This window comes from Wyeomyia smithii, chromosome 2, assembly GCF_029784165.1.
Source record: "Wyeomyia smithii strain HCP4-BCI-WySm-NY-G18 chromosome 2, ASM2978416v1, whole genome shotgun sequence".
Taxonomy (NCBI): Eukaryota; Metazoa; Arthropoda; class Insecta; order Diptera; family Culicidae; genus Wyeomyia; species Wyeomyia smithii.
In genome coordinates, this window is record NC_073695.1 from 130,998,191 (window position 1) to 131,017,661 (window position 19,471).

The 19,471-nt window shown below is 37.1% G+C and overlaps 1 protein-coding gene across 2 annotated transcripts in view; it reads right to left on the reverse strand.

Annotated features, from left to right (window-relative positions):
* Positions 1–19,471, reverse strand: part of LOC129723338 (unconventional myosin-XV) — a 545,387-nt gene that overhangs the window by 347,163 nt on the left and 178,753 nt on the right. For both annotated transcript variants that reach the window (XM_055677518.1, XM_055677517.1), the window contains one exon: positions 6,398–10,610. In XM_055677518.1, coding sequence (XP_055533493.1) covers positions 6,398–10,610 — 4,213 coding nt within the window. The remainder of the gene's footprint in view (positions 1–6,397; positions 10,611–19,471) is intronic.

A 19,471-nucleotide genomic window follows, 5' to 3' on the forward strand; every position in this document is an offset into this window, starting at 1 on the left:
CGCCTTTTTAATACAACCATTTTATATCCGAAAATAAAAATTAAAAAGGCTTGTTATTTTCACAAAACAATACTTTTTTTTTGCTTCTTAGTCTGAATTACCTCTTTTTAGGTTTGCTTTATGGTCACTTTTTAGTCTCTTTTCGGTTCCTTTTTGATCTCTTTTTGGTCTCTTTTTTCAGGCATTTAGTCTCTAAAGTTCCTATTTTCGAGTCGCTCAGTCGCTACCAGCTCTGAAAAATGGCTTGAAAGTAACGGCATAAAAGTATCATTGCAAAAATTTCACCCAATTTGACTTCAAAAGTAATGTTCAATGTATACGTAGTGTAAAGTAGTGCTTTCTTCATGATACTAAGTTTAGTTAAACTGTCTATTTGCAAGAATATATTGGGAACAAAGCATTTAAGGTTAAGATATAAAAGTGTCATTTGCTCGAACAACCAATTTTGCAAATGTTACAATTATGCGATTATGGGCAGTAAACTAGTTGAGAGAATCATTCTTAACAGGGTGATGTCACGCATCAATGAAATTTCAATTTTTATAGATGAACAGTTTGGATTTAGCCATGGGCATTCCGCTACTATCAATTGCTCGAAGTTACTAATATGATACGATCTGAATGTTATTCCACTAAGGCTGCTCTTTTAGACATGTGAAAAGCATTCGACAGTGTTTGGCATAAAGGTTTGATTGCGAAATTGCTAACTTAGGGATGCACAAAGTCATTGTTCTGCGATGACACTAGCATTTCAGTAAAAGGGAAAAGTCTGCGTGTCATATGTAGTCGAGAAAATATTAGACACAGACAAACAGACGTGCCACTCGATGACGATTTCATCGACCAAAAAATAACGATAATTTTGAAATATTTCTATGTGGGCAATAATGCTTCAAAAAAAAAACGCTTCAAAGGAATCAGAATGAAAATCTCAAAATGATTTTGAAGCGTCCTACTTGTTTTGGTACACTCGAATCACATAGATTTACTGGTTTTGAAACATTAGAAGCTATGCCAAATAATATTATTACCAATTTTCGACAAAAATCGTTGCATTGCTACGATAAACTCTCTTTTTAGCCAATAAGTTAGCAATTAAGTCAGTTGTATGTTTAATTCCTTTTTTGGTCAAGTAGGTTTAATCCCTACGAATTATAAGTCCTATTTGCGAAAGCAAACAAATCCTAACAGATAAAATTACAAATTTCTATTAGTGTTGAGAGACACCATTTGTGATTGGCCACACAAACTCAACAAAACAATATCGCACGCTTAGCCTTGGGGCTAATAGCGGTCTCGATCAACTAGATTAGTTGAGAGAATTCGTTATCGATATTGTTTTTTGGCACATTTTGTATGTGTAGGATAAGTACAACGATACACCGTGCCCCAGTGCTGAGTCGAGAAAATTTCCAGCTCGAAAAGATCTCCGACTCAATCGGGAATCGAACCCGATATCACAACCATGTGGGAGAGCTAGCCGACCGACATCGCTAACCACAGAGCCACGGGGACCACACAAACTCATTGTTCACTAATATTCATTATAAGGGGCCGTGCTGACAAACTCCCCTTAATTAATAATAATAATTACTTTAGCTACTAACAAACCCCTCAAGAGGTAAAATATCAGTATGTAAAATAAAAATACAAGTTGGTTAAATTGTATTGACTTAGGGCATCTTTAGCGGCTGTCCAAATCGTTGTTTCGTTATATTTTTTGGAACAAACTCAAATTCACTGCTGCACAAAGGACTGAAATCAGGGCAAAATTAATAACTCCTAAGGGTTGACTCCTAGATGAACGATGTTTTCTCGAATGGTGATCCTTAATCTTCTTTTGGCCAATTTTTGGTAATCGCTATGTAGTTAAGAACTTCATCGCTAGGGCGGCGCTGTTGCTAATTTCTCAAGGAAGCAAAATAGAGGGATAATTTTTTTTTATTCTCGCTTATTTTCCGTCGGTCTAGTTCCGCCACTGTTGTGGCCAATCACCGACGCCCAGGGAGGCGACTCCACACCCAGGACCCTAACTCACGACCCGTTTATTAACGGACCGGCGCCAACGGCTTTACTTCCTCATGCGATGGAAGGCGTGATCCCAGAGATTTTTTCGCCTCAGAAAATCTCCCGGTGTCGGCTAGGATTGAATCTAGACCAGTTGGGTTGGTTGTGAGTGGATCACGCCACCTCACAACCATCGACACCTATGTCGGCGGTGGGATTCGAACCCAGGCGTCGAGCGTGGTTGGCGGAGACTTTACCAACCACACTAGGCCCCTGCTCCAAATAGAGGGATAATGTCTTAGAGTAGTTTTTAGAGAATAGTATTTTGAAAAACTCTTCCTTGGGTGTGAAGTTGGTACATGATGTATTTTTTGAGAAATTTAGCAATGAATCTTATAAATGGTTTAAATAGGTAACTATAGCATGTCGAAGAATAAAACCGCAAAAATCGCGGATTTCACGAGCCAGCTATATCAAACAAAGTTTCGGCATGTGTAACGGCTATTAGGATTTGGGAAGTTCGAATTTTATTTTATGAGTGGTGCTGTAAGCTAACATTGCTTGTTAAAGAATGGCCCCTTGCGCGTCGCACGCTTGTTCTTGTTTTTGATATTGTGAATGATTAGGCGAAAATTGCCCAGAAAGTTTTTATGTTCCTGTCTCTATGAACACGGGGGAACATTCGAGTCTTTGAATGACTGCGAGTATCGGCGGGGATACCATTTAAAACTTAAAAAAAAATTGGAGTGCAATAAATTTTATTATACTTGTTTTGTGAAGGGCTTATTTCCAAAAAACAACTCAAAAAAGGATATCTGAAGTTGTTAGAATGCTAGAGTAAGGCCATATAATCAATTCGACACCATTGTTACATTCTTTAGTACCTGCTCGATGCATTAAGTTGGAAAATTTACTTTTTTCCTACTATATGCAGTTCTAGACCACTGTGTGCTGTACCGATGCTGTTTGTTTTATATTAAATCTAAACTAAAGCATTTTGAAAGTGGTATTGTTTTAATTTTTTTCGTTACTTTTTTGAACAGGAAAAAGATAGTTCCAAAACCCTTTGGCATCATTTACAAATTACGTAAGGACTTTTTAGAAATTTTCGGCTCCCACTCCCCCCCCCAACAAAAACAAAAAGATTTTCTTTTTCTGGAAATTTTTTTTGACGAAGAAATTTTTCTGACGTGGGGCTACGTCTTTGTTTTTTATACTGGGATGCCTTCTGTAAAATTGGAAATGAAACTGGCAAATGTTCCGTCAGGTTTTCAACGATAATTACAGCATAACCACATAATGGATAACAATAACCAATATGTTGTTGACATTGGTGCAGAATTTTGTTTTCAATAACTCTAATAGCACAAAACGACATCTTAATTCCATGGAAACATCTGTGTAAAGTATCAGACCCATTAAAAATAATTGATTGAAATGCTTGCCCTATTGTGTAGAATTGCACAGGTTTTTCAGTTGATCCACCAAGGACATTGCAACGGCAAATGTATCGGGCGAATCCGCCTGCATCAACTAGCTTGGAGTTTTTGAACCGAGCTGTGACAATTCCTTACCTTGATTTTCTTGTAACCTCACTGGAAACACGGTTCGGTGAAGATAGTGCACCTACCTACGTTGTCCTTGCTGCATGCCGCTAACGTAATACGCCTGTCGTTAGGAGAGTTCAAGCGCAAAACCGAAGCTTTCGTAACTCTTTACGAGGTTGACAATTTTGTTGGAGAGGTGCAGTGGCGTAGCATGACCGGGTGATACCCGGGGCGGAAAATTTGGGTGTCACCCCTTTCCTCCTGGGTGTCACCTTCACCAGGTTGCAATGAAATCATTTTGTTATCAAAAATTTGTGAGAGTTAGCACGTTTGTTTTCAATTGCACTGAATCTTCCTATTTTTGAAAAATTAGTTGAGATTATACTCTTGAAAGCAAATTTATATAATTTTCGAGGGTTTCACCGCGACCTCCACCTAATTGATAGTTAATCTCAAGGATATCACCCTTATGAAGGTGACACATATTAAAATTTTCCTCATGGGTGTCCGCCCCGCCGCCCCCACCACGCTACGCCAGTGCATGACCGGCACAGGAAAATTCCTGCTTCTGACTCTGTTGACAGTTCTATAGAATGTCACGTCGTTTTGAGCATAGCTGTCCTCTGCGCTGGTGAGCACCTGCTCCTCGAATACTAACATTAAAGTTTAAAATTCTTTTGTCTATTTGTCAGAAAACCCGTAAACTACACTGGAGACACGAAAACGATGAGCGTTAATCGATGGAACGATGGGTATCTATGTTAACGCAAGCGCAAAACGGCTCTAAATCCCAATATTACTGATACAGATTGATTATATAATTTGAATTAGTTTTAAGTAAAAATTGTATCTCCCCTCCTCTCACCTTAAATCCCCACTAGCTCGTAGTCGGCCACAAGAAATAAAAAAAGTGCCTCCCTCCTTTTCATGCTAACTTAGAAATAAAAAGAATTGTTTCTGGCTCAGTACAACGTAAAATGCATCGTGCCGTGTCAAGTAAACTATCTAAACTGGTAACTTCGAGAGGCAATCGGAATTCGGTCACATGATGTTGAGGAGTGTTGACGGATCTAGGCAACCATCGCCTTGATGGAGTGCAACATCATATAATCTCTTAGCAGTTGTTTTTTTTTTAATAGGGGGGGGGGTAATGTTTGTAATGATTTATTTATGTACTAATATCTATTCAGAATTAATATTGTGTGTTCTGCCACAAATGGTGACATATCAACACTATTATATATATTTGTACGCTTTTTAACTATTGAATGTTATTAGCTTTCGCAGTTAAGTTAATGTAATTGTAGGAAAATTATTAAACCTACTTGTCAAGGAAAAAAAAAGGAATAAAACAAAACTTAAAATAAACTTAAAGCTATTTTACTGACTACAAAGTAGGCTGACCGTTGTTATTGAGGATTGCAACGATTTTTGTCGGAATTTGTTGATAATTTGGCTTGACATATTTTCTAATGTTTCTACATTAGTGAGCCTATGTTGCTCGTTCGTGCTAAACCAGGGAGGACGCTTCAAAATCATTTTCAAAAGTTTATTCTGAATCCTTTGAAGTGTCTTCTTCCTAGTTGTATAACAACTTGTTCATCTTAATAACGTGGTTATGGTGGGTTTGAGAAATGAAACTCTTGGCTTATAAGGAAAAATAATTAACTGTTTTTAAGAAGCATTAGGGGAAATCTTCCATTTCTGCAAGTATGAAGAAAATATATCTAAAATTTTTTGTAGCCGACTGCATATAACACGAAGCCTTTTTCCTTTTGCGGAAATGCTTGTATCATCACAAAACAGAGATTTCTCACAACCTGGTGGTAAATCAGGAAGATCAGAAGTAAAAATGTCATATAAGATTGGGCCCAAGATACTCTCCTGAGGCACACCAGCTCTAACAGGCAATCTATTAGATTTACCATTTAGATAGTTAACCTGAAGAGTGCGGTCAGTTAAATAACTTTGTATCATTTTATATATATATATATATATATATATATATATATATATATATATATATATATATATATATATATATATATATATATATATATATATATATATATATATATATATATATTTTTTTTTTTTTTTTTTTTTTTTTTTGTATATATTTTTTGTATATAAAACTCTTACTTTCGAGGAGCACATTGAGAATATCCAAACAAAGTGCAATAAATATATAAAATATTCATATCCTCTTATCAACGGGAGTTCTCGACTTTGTCTCACTCAAGAATGAACTGTTAATTTAAAAAAACAAGTATTTAGACCAGCAATGTTATATGCAGTCCCCATCTGGACAAGTCGTTGTACAACCAGAAAGGAGATGCTTCAAAGGATTCAGAATAAACTTCTGAAAAGGATTTTGAAGCTTCCTTGCTGGTTTAGCACGAATGAACTACACAGGCTTACACAGGCAAATTATCGATTAGTTCCGACAAAAATTGATGCAATCCTAAATTACAACGATTAGCTCACTTTATAGTCAGTAAGATAGGTGTAAGATTAGGTTAAGTTTTAATTTTAAATTCATTTTTTTTTCTTTTCTTGACAAGTAGGTTTACAATTTTCCTACAATTATATTTACTTAATTGCGAAAGCAATTACAATCTTTTAATGACATAAAATTTAAATAATCTCACCGTTTGTAGGAGAACACACAATATAAATTCTGAATAAATATTAGTAAATAATTAATTCATCACAAAACATTTAAAAAAAAAGTTTTTAAAAAAAAGTTTCAATCAAGGCAAATAAACTGCACGTCGTAAACATACATCAAATCAAAACAAATTTTATTAAATAATAGTGATGATTGCACTAGCTGAACTTACCGTGGGCCATGTTGTAGATGGTGCCTTTTTAGATGCCTCCATTCTTTGAACTTGTGTTTTTACAGACTGCATATCAGATGGTAGGTTTGAAGTATTTTGTAATGGTGCAATGCCTCCCAACTGTTGTTCTAAAATCATTCTACGAGTATCTTCTAGTTTGCTGGGTACACGTTCTGTTCTATCCGAACGAGTACTTGTTGACCTCACAGAATGTCCGGCGGTTACCTGTTCAAGACGCTGTCGCATTTCATTACTCAATTTCAGTTTTCCAACACTACTTGGTAATGGTCTATCAGCTCCAACGTCGAAACTTCGCTTTCCGCTACGGTTGATTTGAGTTGATTTTTGATTGACATCACTACTAGAGTTGTCTCCACTTTGCTGATCAATTTCGAATTCATCCCATTCAATACCGTTAGGAGAACCAATCGGTGATTCAAAATTGCTGTTAATTTGCGATTGAGGTGTGGTTTTTCGATTGGTATGGCGCATTTTAAATTGAATGAAGTTTTCATCGGCTTCCCCACCTACCGTACCTTGTGGAGGAGGCCATCTCCACTTTCCTATTCTTACGGTTTTTGCACGACCATAAGGATCCAGAAATGGTCTTACTTCAAGTGGGTCTTTCATTTCTAGCGGAGGAGGTAATGGTGGTGGTGGCGGTGGTGGTATCAAATTACTCGTTGAAGAATCCTTGCGACTTCTCAAAAGATCAGAGAAAGAGGTTGTCGCAGAATCAGATTTGCTTTTCGCGCTGGATTTGCGGTTTGATGACTGTGGTGATACTGCGGCTATGTGCTTTGGGGACACAGTTGTAGGTGAGGATGGTGTATCCTGTTGAGTCAGTAATGTTTGAAGTGCTTGATTCTGTGCAATTAGTTGTTGCTGTATTTGAATATTTTGGGCCATAGCTGATTGAAGAAATGCGCGTTGTACCTGTTGTTGGTAAACAGTAGGATCAACTCCCGAGGGTAAATTAAAAACAGGCACTACAACATCAGGATTTGAAGCAGTCATCATTAAAAGAGAATTTTGGTTGATTGGAGCGATCGGAGCTATGGGTGTTGAGTTAAAATTAGGCGTGTTTGGTGAAAATCCATTCTGCACATTGTTCTTTGTTTGATGAGCAGTTCCTCCACCCTTAATTCGATTTAAGATCTTCTTGTCATTTTGCATGATGGCAATAGTTTTGCATATGCGAATAGGATGTAAAATTCCGTCAAGACATTGATTAGTTGTGTAATATATTTCGATATTCTCTTCTGTACCTCTTATGCTAGCAGCGAGTGACCTGGCGTCCGATAATTCGTCTAACGAACCATCTAGAACCGGACTGAATAAGTCATCGAGAAACTGATCTACATCAGATGCCTGTGAAGGTACTCGTACACGTCTTACGTGGCTTGCTAAAGATGGAGCTTCACTAGTGTCGGACATAGCAGATGACCGAATACTCATTTCTGAACGATCAACGTACTTATTGGAGTGAGATCCTGCTAAACGCTTTCCGGCGTATTGGGATTTGACATATCTTGGTTGTGATTCTTTAAGTGGTGCAATACCATCGCTCGATCTGTAATGGTCGTTTTTACTATGAACCATAAGTGATATAGCAGGCTCCGATTCATCCATTGTCATGATTTCACTCGAATCGGTAACCAATAAATCATCCAACGACCTCGACCTGGATTTTTCGACTTCAAAGTATCTATCATTGAGTGGTTTGTTACGAGAAATTACATCATGTGACATCTTTCGCGTGTCCATGTGTCTTGTGTACTCTGGTTTTATTTCATCTCCTTCGAGTTTTCCTTCAATTACGGATAAATCCATAGAAGCAGTAACCATTTGCAAATCAGATATACGCTTAGTTGCTGGTGGTTCAGGGGGCGGCACTTGCGGACGTTTAAGATTTGAATCTGTATCCAGAAAAGAAGTTTGGCTGTTTTTATTGCCACATCTTAGTAAATCGCTTCGAACTGCTGGGAAAGCAGGACAAAGTTCTTTCTCGGAAACTAAATCCAGCACGAAATCTAAGCCACATGAATCTGTTATCAAACCACTCTCATCAATTATAACAGTCCAACCAAGATTAGGAATTCCAAGTGATGAAATTGCCAATGCTGCCGCTTCTTCACATGTTGTCCAAGAATCAACTGCAACCGTTTGCATTATACCATCAGGTAAAATAAGGCCAAGAGCAGTATCAGCTAGTCTAGATGAAGCCCTCCATTCTAGCCAGGATGGAGGAAAAAGACGACATGGATTTGCTTGATTTCCAGTATCGTTTCTCAAAAGTTTCTTTAACAGTTGCTCTTTTGTGTTTTGGGGTGCATTATCCACTATGAATTTAATGAGGTATTTATTGAATGCAGACCCAGGTTGAAAGGCAGATAAACAGTGTGACATTAGCAACCATAACTTTTTTGCTGAGGTTTCTTCTGCTTTGTATACTTGATTGCAAATTTGAACAAGTATTTCATCCCTCAATCCTCTTGATGACAACCCTTTGTGTACAACATAATCAGCTAAAATTTTTTCTTTGTTTTGATCAATTGAAGAATCATTTGTCAATCTTAGTATTAATTTGAAAATTGCTATTGCATCTTTAAAATCTTGATCGCGAGCTGCAGCCCTGGACAAAAATGGTGTTGTTATCACATCTCGCCTTGAGGATATTTTTATTCCATTGCAGTATACTGAACTAAATTTGCCAAAACTGAATTGGTCTAAATCAGGCGGTAAGTCTGAGGCAGTAGGGGGACCAGGAACAGTTCCTACTACTTTAACCAAATAACGATCATTTTGTTGACCGAACCAATCTTCGGATTTGGAATATATAAATACTAATTCTGCTGGTATATCCAACAACGCTGACGAACTTCTCTCAATCTGCTCTTTTGCTAAATTTTGAGCTGTCCGCTCCTTATGAAGCTGTTCCATATCCCTCCGCCGCCTCAGTTCTGTTTTGAATTTGACATAACGCAATCTCTGAGCGCGACCTCTGAATAACGATTGTGCTTTAACAACAGCTTTTTTAAGTGCAACGTACTTTTTCCTTTCGCGATATCCACGCCAATTCTTCTGAATAGATACTGCACCGTTTCTTTGCCTGTATATTCGTTTTCGGGATAACATTCCACGAACATGTTTTTGTATAATAATTGCAGCGATGCGTAAACGTTCCGATCGACTTGCTTCTAACGTGCGATGCAAGGCTTCTCTCAAAAATACTCGTGTAGCACCAAGTTGAAAATCAGGTCCTTCTGTGTTTGTGCTAGGTAAGGAATCTAGAATAAAACGTCCAAGTTCTCGATACGGTGTACCCCGCGGAAGTGGAGTCTTGAGCATATGTCTATATCGTTCTACAAAATGTTGGAATCTAAGACGTACGGGATATCCGCGTTGTCTTATTTTGATTGTATCAAGCATACCCAGGTATCTGAGTTGTTGTAAAACGCAAGGCATATCAATACGCAATGCTTGTTTTTCACTATTCGGTTTAACACATCTTACGAACCATGGGTTACATTTAGCCATAGATTGAAGCAGTTGCTGCAATGAATCTGAGAATCTTGCAGCTACAGTAGGTGTTCTAGGTTTCATCGTTACAAATCTTCCATTGGTCCCACGTGGTAATGTCTTTCCAATATCACGCTGTGCTTTTAATTGTTTAGTCATTTCTCCTACAAGCGGTTCGGTGCTAGAGTTCAACAATTCTATAACATCCATTTTTAAAGCATCTCTATTCTTCTCTAGAAAGCCTTCGACACAGTACCAAATTAACCCTGCATAGTGTGTTATTCCGAATTCTTGAGCACCAATACGTGGTCTGGAATACAGTTCATTTAGTGCATGGTTGTAATGACATTTTTCTAAGAAACTCAAATCGTTGGCTCGCGGGAAATTTGATTCATCATCTAGTAAGTGAAATATTCCAACTGGTTTTTTGGCCAATAGATGAATCACAGGTAGATTATCATCCCATTCCAATGAGTTCCATTCGAGTCGCTCTTTGGCATATTCCGCTTGCTCCAATTTGAATACATGTTTATTAAAGTACAGTTGAAGGCTTTCATTAGCATAATTGATACACAATTGCTCAAACGAATTTTCTGCAAGATCTTCAAATCCAAATATATCAAGTATTGAAATTCGATGCGCATCATATGTTCCTCCTCTGTGTACGATTGAATTTATTCGTAGAACAAGCCTAAAAACAAAATAATACATTTTAATATGTAGGTAATTTTGTATTGAAATAGATAACGTGAAAATAATATAATATGTAGATTAGGTGAGCTAATCATGGCAAGTAACATAGTTATAGCCGCTTAAGCGCGAGTATGCAACAAGCAAATGCACTAGGAATACAAAAATATTATTATGAATTAAATAGTGTATCGAAAGTCTCCGGCAGTGGTTTTATGAGGCAGGTTTTCTGCAGCAGTTTTAAGCAAAAACCTGCCGAAGACGTTTGATACTCCATCTGAAAAATGCACGTTTCAAATATCTTACCTTTTTTTCTACGTAATCCACACAATGCCTGCCAAATATTAATTGTAGTTTGAACTTAAAGAAATCAAAAAGTTTTTTTTCCAAAAAAAAAATGTTTTTGATTCTAATTTTCATTTGGGGGAAGTCCTCTAAGGCCAGACGGCCTGTATGTCCAGTAGGATGGTTCACCAGCAATAAAAAACCGGTAAAACTGATATTTCCCGGTATTTTTGTTAGAATTCTAAAAAAAACTGTCACAATTCACAAATCATTGTGAGAAAAATGAATACTATCCACTAACAGGTAGGCTTTTCAACCTGCTGGACGGTGTATGTAATAAATTGGACTGAAGCAACATTGAATATTGATTTACTTTAACTTAGATTTTATGTAATCTTCACTTACTTCTTATTTGTTCTGTCCATCGAGCCTAACTGTCGAAAAAAAAACATAAAAATCAAAAAATCATTGCCACGAAAGTAGGTAAAGAATTCAGAGTTTCTTTCTGCTAAGATGCTAAGAAATTCGTTTAGTTTAGCTATAAACAAAGTCAGAGAATTTTAATTTAATTAAACGTTTCTTTTTTTTTTTGAGAGAGAGAAAATAGTTTAAAACCGTTTTAGTGCTCGAAAAAAAAGTACCTTTACGCGTCCAATGGAGTACCCGGGTACTCACAAATTAAAATTCTTATAACTTTTCCAATTTTCCTTCTATTTGGATAAAACCAAAAGATTCAGAAGCTCATCCATTTTGAAATAACCGTTAGTGGTGTCCCGTAAAAATTTTCTTATTCCCGAAAATCCGGTTTTCCGGGTATAAAAAAAAACTACGAATGTGCGTATCGTTTAAAGAAAGCAGGACATAAACTTTATGATTTCTGCCTTACAGTGGCGAACCAGCTTGTGGCTAAAAACTACCAAAAACATCATATCAAGAAGACTGGCATCTCTGGATCGATCCCATACAAATGACAAGCGTCAAATGAAACAGCGCACTCCATCTATTAAAGGTGGAAGTTTTCTATGAAAGTGCTGGTAATTACATCTCTGCGAAGACAGAGTGTGCGTTTGTGATGGTCCAGCTTGTGCGTTCGGCTTGCATTCGCATCACCAGCACACACACTAGCATGCGTCAGTTCCACTTTTACTCAAAAGACTGCGCTGCCAAAACTGTCGCTCAATCTCAGGCAGAGTTCCCAGTATTCTTGATATGATGTTTTTGAAACTACCTTACTAAAGGAAAAAAACCCGCAATGAGTTTGCGAACTTAAATGAGCAGGTTTACATAGTTTAATTGAATTTCAAGGGACCAATGTTTTACGCAGGTTCAGCAATTTTCAATATAACTGAGTGAGAGCTTCGTACATTTACTTCGTATTTATATCGAGCTCGTATTCAAATACCTAGCCGTAAAAATACTCACCTCCATTGACGAGTAATGGAAGATATACAGTAGGGCGCCAGTGAGATTGATGAAAAAACGACATTCAAACATCGTTTGGCGGTAGCGTTCAAAAGTTTCATTTTCTCGAAAAAAGTATCCATGCAAAATTTCAGCTTAATCTGACTTTGGGAACACGTGCCTCAAAGCGCTCAATTTTTCAATTCAATGCACAAGAAGTAGTTTATGAAGCGATTCGACCGATTCAATATTCTTTAAACAAATGGATGCCAAATGTTTTAAAAATACATGAAGCAAGATCTGGTGTACCTAATCCGAAAAAATTTCTTTTGGAAAAAATCGACTTTCTGGCGTTCAGATTTTTTTTAGAAAGCTGTGACCAATGGAACATATGGGAAAAAATTGACCTTTGAATTTCGTTGGTGACTTTTTTCGAGAAGCTTTTCAGCCCTATCGTTCAACGAAATTCGAAAAATCAATTTCATTGGCACCCTAATACTAAAGTGACAAGATAGTTAGAGCTTAAACGCAGGACAATTTAATTCTGTGATGATCAAAAATTACACGTGCATAGTAGGGTGGCAATGACTTGTATGGAAAAAATCACAAGGGTTGTATGCAAAGCCACGACCGTAAGTTGACGTAGAACTACATAAGGTTCTTTGTTGCATTGCATACTTGTATTGAATATGTTTAAAATTTTGTGCAGAAGAGGAGTTGAAATGCTACCGAATTTTAGTTTGCACATACAACACTGAACAGGAATGAAACAAGCACTATAAAACGCAAACAAGTTTCAACAGTGAAAGTGCATGCAGATTAAATAACATTTCATTTTCAATTCCAGCGCAAAACGAGAAACTATTGAATTTTCAATAATTTGTTTGTTGTCCTTCTAAGAACTGTTGTTGTTCGATTTCATATCGGATTTAATGTTGATCGCATGTGTGTGCTATCCCGACAGAGGAGATTAAGGCATTTTTCTGATAACACAGTTGAAAGCTGTTCTTACAATAAAAATTTGATGGCCTATATACTTTTTTTTTTAAGAGGGGGATTTGTTAGTAGCTTAAGTATTTATGATAAATATTAGTAAGTAATGAGTATGTGTGTCCAATCACAAATGGTGACTTCTCAACACTGTTAAAAATTTGTAATTTTAATTGTTAGGATTTGTTTGCTTTCGCAATTAGGACTTATCGTTCGTAGGGATTTAAACCTAGGCCCATATACTTTGAAAACCAGCATACCAAAACGTTTGTGTGTTGTCAAAATACGGCAACTTTTCATTAGAGAAAATGCCGGCTAATGTACCTACTACTGATGCTGCTCGCTACTACACAAAGGCAGCTTTTACTAGAGGAAAGGCCGCTGCACCAGCTAGCCCAAATATCATTGCTGATATCACTACTGCTGCTGATGCTATTCGCTACCACATCTGCAGCTGTTAAGTGAGTATTTTGAAGTCGCTGCCTATAACTAATATGAGCAGTTTTGGCCTATTTCTGCCCTTTTATAGGCCATATAGTACACGCAACAGTTGGACTGTGCGTAACCACATCAATATTGCGTCTTTTTAGAGCATCTTTTGTACTGTTTCGGAACCAGTACATCGAATGTGTGTTGTTTACAACGCATTTGGTGCTCTAGCGAATGTTCAATGTATTGGACGGCTCAAAATCAAAACACTTTTGAATTATTAACCGGTGCTAGTATTGCCATGAAGATTCGTACTGGTATTGGTAATATTTTCCAGAATTCTGCCATCGTTAAAGAAGTGCAAGTAGTAATCAATACTGATGATTTTGGTACTGACTAGGTCAATGTAAATATGAACTGATCGATTCACTATCATGAATCCGGTCATTCAAAAACATCATCGAATCAACAACAATTAAAAAGATTTGAATTATTAACCGGTGCTAGTATTGTCATGAAGATTTGTACTGGTATTGGTAACATTTTCCAGAATTCTGCTATCGTTAAAGAAGTGCAAGCAGTAATCAATACTGATGATCTTGGTACTGACTAGGTTAATGCAAATATGAACTGATCGATTCACTATCATGAATCCGGTCATTCAAAAACATCATCGAATCAACAACAATTAAAAAAAAATTGGATTTGTTTAAAACATTTTGCATTTAACGACGACTCTGGTTTTATTCATATGCATTCGATTCCACGTTACTGGAACCAGCGTCAGTAAATTCTATTGCACAAGGCTTGCCATTGGCTGTTTCGGTTGCTGACGGTGATTAGGGATGCACGAGCCTTTGATACGCACCGACTCGCGAAAGTAACCATATAATTCTGTCGACCGTACTTGGGAAAGCAATCATATAACAGCCAATCAGATCAATCGAAATTTGCGTTTAAACGAGGATTGATAATTTTCAATAATATAGTTTCTTGTCATTATAGGCTTGACAATTATTAAGGTTTGATTATGCAATAACCTAATTTTTATGCAGATGATAAAAGCTGTTCCGGGTGTTGTGCTTATTAAGGAAGGAAAAGATAATTCAGTACGTTCTGAGACATGGAGATAAAGTCAAAATTATAACTGTTCCAAATTTGAAGATGTAAATTAATTCAAGAGAAGATATTAACTCTTCAATTAGGTATTCATTTCATCCTGAAACAGACAATTTGTTGTTTGACTTAATATCGGATAAGTTGCCGATCACATCTTTACGTTATCACTGACAGCGCGAATAAGATATTCCTTGTGATAGATAACACAAGGAAAAGCTGTTTTAACACTCGAAACTAGACGGCTCATGTATTTTGAACGCCAGCTTACCAGACCATCAGTGTGTTGACAAAATGAGGCATCTTTTCATTGAGCTCGCTATCGCACAGACAGCATTTCACCAAAGAATGTGCCGCTGCATCAGCTGGCCTTGCTACTATCGATGCTGATACAGTGATACTTGCTGCAACTGCTGCGCTATCCGTTGCCATGCCACAACTGTGTCCGCTATCCGCTGCACTGCCGCTGCTAGGGAAGAACTGCTGTTGTCGCTGTTTGGAAATAATATGAGTAGTTTTGGCAAAAACAGGCTCTCATATAGGCCATATATTTAGTACATTCCGAATTACTAGGTCTATAATTCTGTGCTGTGACCGTGATTGGGAAGCAATCATATAACGACCAAGCAAAGGTTGAATTTTTCGTTTTGACAATTTTCAATAGTACAATAGTTTGAAAAATAAAATTACAATTTTCTGCATTTGCGAAGAATCTTAGAAGATTTTTCAATCTATTACTGCAAGAGGAAATCCTTCGAAAACTAACCGATTTATTAGCATTTGAAATTGGATACATTTTTAACTTTTTCCGGTTTAAGATTTTCATTTTACATCCATTTGTAGCCGAGAATGTAAATAAGGTTCTTTATTGCATTACTTGTATTACTTGTATTGCATTACTTGTATCCGCTGCACTGCTGCTGCTGCTGATGCTTAGGAATGACTGCCGATGTCGCTGTCTGGAAATAATATGAGCAGTTTCGGCAGACACGGGCTCTTATATAGGCCATATACTGCCCCTCATAGCAAGTCCGTCCCAATTGCATTTTTACAAATTTGACTTTATTGGTGAAATCATCACCTTTTAACATCTACTTTCGATAGAACACATAATTTTGAATAATTTGTTCTAAGGAACTACCTTAAAAATAGCAAGTCGGTTTGTCCCATAGCAAAAATGATCGCAAGTCTGTCCCATAGAATAAATCATCACAATCATCAGACCCACAGTCAAAAATAATTATGAAACATGTATGTTTAACATAGTTCATGGTCTTCAGGTTTAGAATTTGATGTATCAGTTGACCAAGTAATTTTCAATAAGCGGTTCGATTGAATTTTAGTATAGTTTCGCATTTAAAACTGGAAAAATAAAACATTTCGTTTTAGGAGAAAACTGATTTCTAGAATCTGTTGGAATCGTTAGTTGTTGTGCCGATATCTTTAAAAAGCCAACCGGTGTTGAAACAATGGACAGAATCAAATAATTGTTCCAAATTAAAAGACTGCTTAGCCGAAATCCCCCGATATCAACATTACGGTCGATTCCCAAGTAATAGTTTTATACATGGATATGAAAATATCATAAAATTTTGATATCATATCTCGCTATGCCTTTAATAAGATATTTGAGTTGCTTTTAAAATATCTCATTAAAAGTAAGTTTTTAAGTGAAAATTGTTTGTTATTGTTGCCTTTCTCCTAGAAAGGTATAGCAATCACTTGCAAAACCGAATGTATAAAAGTGCTCCAAAGAGCCGAATGGCATATATCTCTCGACTCAGCTCGACGAGCTGAGCATTTTCTGTATGTGTGTGTGTGTATGTGTGTGTGTATGTGCAGATTTTTATTCTCACTCACTTTTCTCAGAGATGGCTGGACTGATTCTCATGAAATTAATTGCAAATGAAAGGTCTTGTTGTCCCATAAGACCTTATTCAATTTTATTGCAATCGGATTTTTAGTTTGGAGGTTATGTATCAAAATGTAAAAATCATGAAACATCATTATCTCGCAAACTACACAACCGACTTGAACAAAATTGGTTTCAAATGAACGGGCTATCCAGAAAACCCCTAACTTTTGAATTTTATGAAGATTGAACTTGTGGTTCAAAAGTTATGTACAGAAACGTGTTGTGAAGACTGGAATGGAAGACCTAGTTGCCCCATAAGACCCTATTGATTTGTTTTGCAATCGGACTATTACTTTGCCTGTTATGTTTAAAAATGTGAAATCCATCTATGGAAAGGAACATATTCCGAAGACTACTTGGACTCACTCACTTTTCTCAGAGATGGCTGACCCGATTTCCACAAAATTAGTGTCAAATGAAAGGACTAGGTGCCTCATAACACCCTATTAAATTTTACTGTAATCGAACTGTAACTTCGTCTGTAATGTACCGAAATGTGAAAATCACGAAACTTCATTATCTCAGTAACTACACAACCGATTTGATCAATATTATTATCAGATGAGCGGGCTAGTTAAGGGTAAACTAATGAATTATGATTGAACACGTGGTTTCAAAGTTTGGCTGCCCTATACGTTCTCATTTCATTTCATTATAATCGAACTTAAGCAACCGTTATGTATTAAATTGTTAATAAAACAACGAAAGTCTATTATCTCAAAGATTACATGACTTATTTGAACATAACAAGTGTCATACAAACGAGTCATCTCTCAATTTTCATAACAATTTGATATGTGGCTCAAAAGGAAAAAACAGAAATTCAAAGACTAGTTAAAACTATACCCGCTTTTGTCGATATATGTGGCCTCAACATAAATTTAATGTGGTATCGTACTATTTGAACGTTCCAAATTCATTGATTCCTTGCGATGTGTTTAAAGTCTGAAAATGCACGACGAATCGGCCATAGGATATGATCAAAGTCAAATAACAAGTCGTTTGAAATGATTGGTTTTATCGAAATAACAACATCCTCGACTTTTGGCTTCTGTACATCACCCTAATTCTGAATATATTCGTATTGGGTGGTATTCGGTCATTTTCAGCAAATTTTCTGGAATCAATTTGACACCGGAAATACTCATATTGGGAGGTATTTAGTTAGTTTGGTTGTTTTCCAGAAACCAAAAGTGGTCGTCTTTAAATTCAAAATGGTGTCAAGGGTCAATGTTTGGTTTCTATGCATCCTCTCGATTACGGAAATATCCATATTGAGTATTATTTGGTCATTTTCGACTGTATAAGTTGCCATTTAGCGATTCAAAATGGTGCCTGAGGTCAATTGTTAGCTCATTGCATAATTCTGGTTCCAGAGATACTCATTTTGGATGGTATTTGGTTATTTTAGGCTGTTTTCCACAAACCGGAAGTCGCCATCTTGGATTTCAAAATGGTATTTGAGATAATTTCTGGCCTCTGAGCGTCATTTTGGTTGAAGAAACACCCATATTGGGTGTAATTCGATCATTTTCGGCAGTTTCCCAGGAGCCGGAAGTCGCCAACCTGGGGTCCAAAATAAGGTCTGTGATCGATTTCAGCTGCTGTGTATCATTCTTGATCCGGAGATACTCATGTTAGACGGAAATCGGCCATTTTTGGCAGTTTTCCAGAAACCACAAGTTGCCATTCTACAATTCATAATGGTGTCTGTAGTCGATTTGTGGCTCCAGTGCATCATGAGGGTTCCGGAAATACCCATATTGGGTGATATTTGGTCGTTTGCCGCTGTTTTTCCGAAACCGGAAGTCGCCATCTTAGAATTCAAAATGGTACCTGTGGTCGCTTCCTTTCTTTTAGCTCCTCCTCCTCATTCTTTATCCGGATATTATCATATTGGGTGGAAATCGGCCATTTTTGGCTGTTTTCCAGAAACCGGAAGTTGCCATCTTACAATGCAAAATGTTGCCTAAGGTCGATTATGGAACATATTTGTTACCACTAAAAACATTTACCTGCCAAATATGGTTCCATTTAGTTGATTAGTTCGCGAGATGTGCAGGAATTTGTGTCAGAAACATGTGCTTCTGAAAGAGGGAGGGGCGTCGAACCAATATGGACATATTTGTTACCCTGTTAAACATCCACATGCCAAATTCGGTTTCATTTGTTTGGTTTGTTCTTGAGTTGTGCAGAAATGTATGTTTCATTTGTATTGGACCCCTCCCTTCCAGAAAAAGGAGGGGGCTCAAACTATCATAGGAACCTTTATCGGGACCAAAAACCCCTTCATACAAATTTTCACGTCGATCGGTTCGGTAGTTTTCGAACCTATATGGATCAAACAGACAGACAGACCGGACTACATTTTTATATGTATAAATTACAACATCAATATTTCAGAACCTAAAGAGTGAATATACATTTTTTGGATTGAAGCGTTCATGTCAATCTATTTTTACAAATAAAAGTTCGAATGAGAAAGGCTGGGTCTGACCGCTAGGTGGATTAATTTAGGTTTTTAAACTTTTGGGGCTTTGGATGCATGAAACTTTGCCAATTTTTCTATTTGTTAGGCAACACTCGCATTAACAGCTAATAGAGAATCGGCGTGAAATATCGTGCTCCCGAGCGTCTCCGTCGGTAAGCGTGGATTTAGTGGTCGTGCATAATGCTTCGGTGTAAACGCGTCTCCGGCCCGGGAGAGTTCGGCTCATATAAATGTT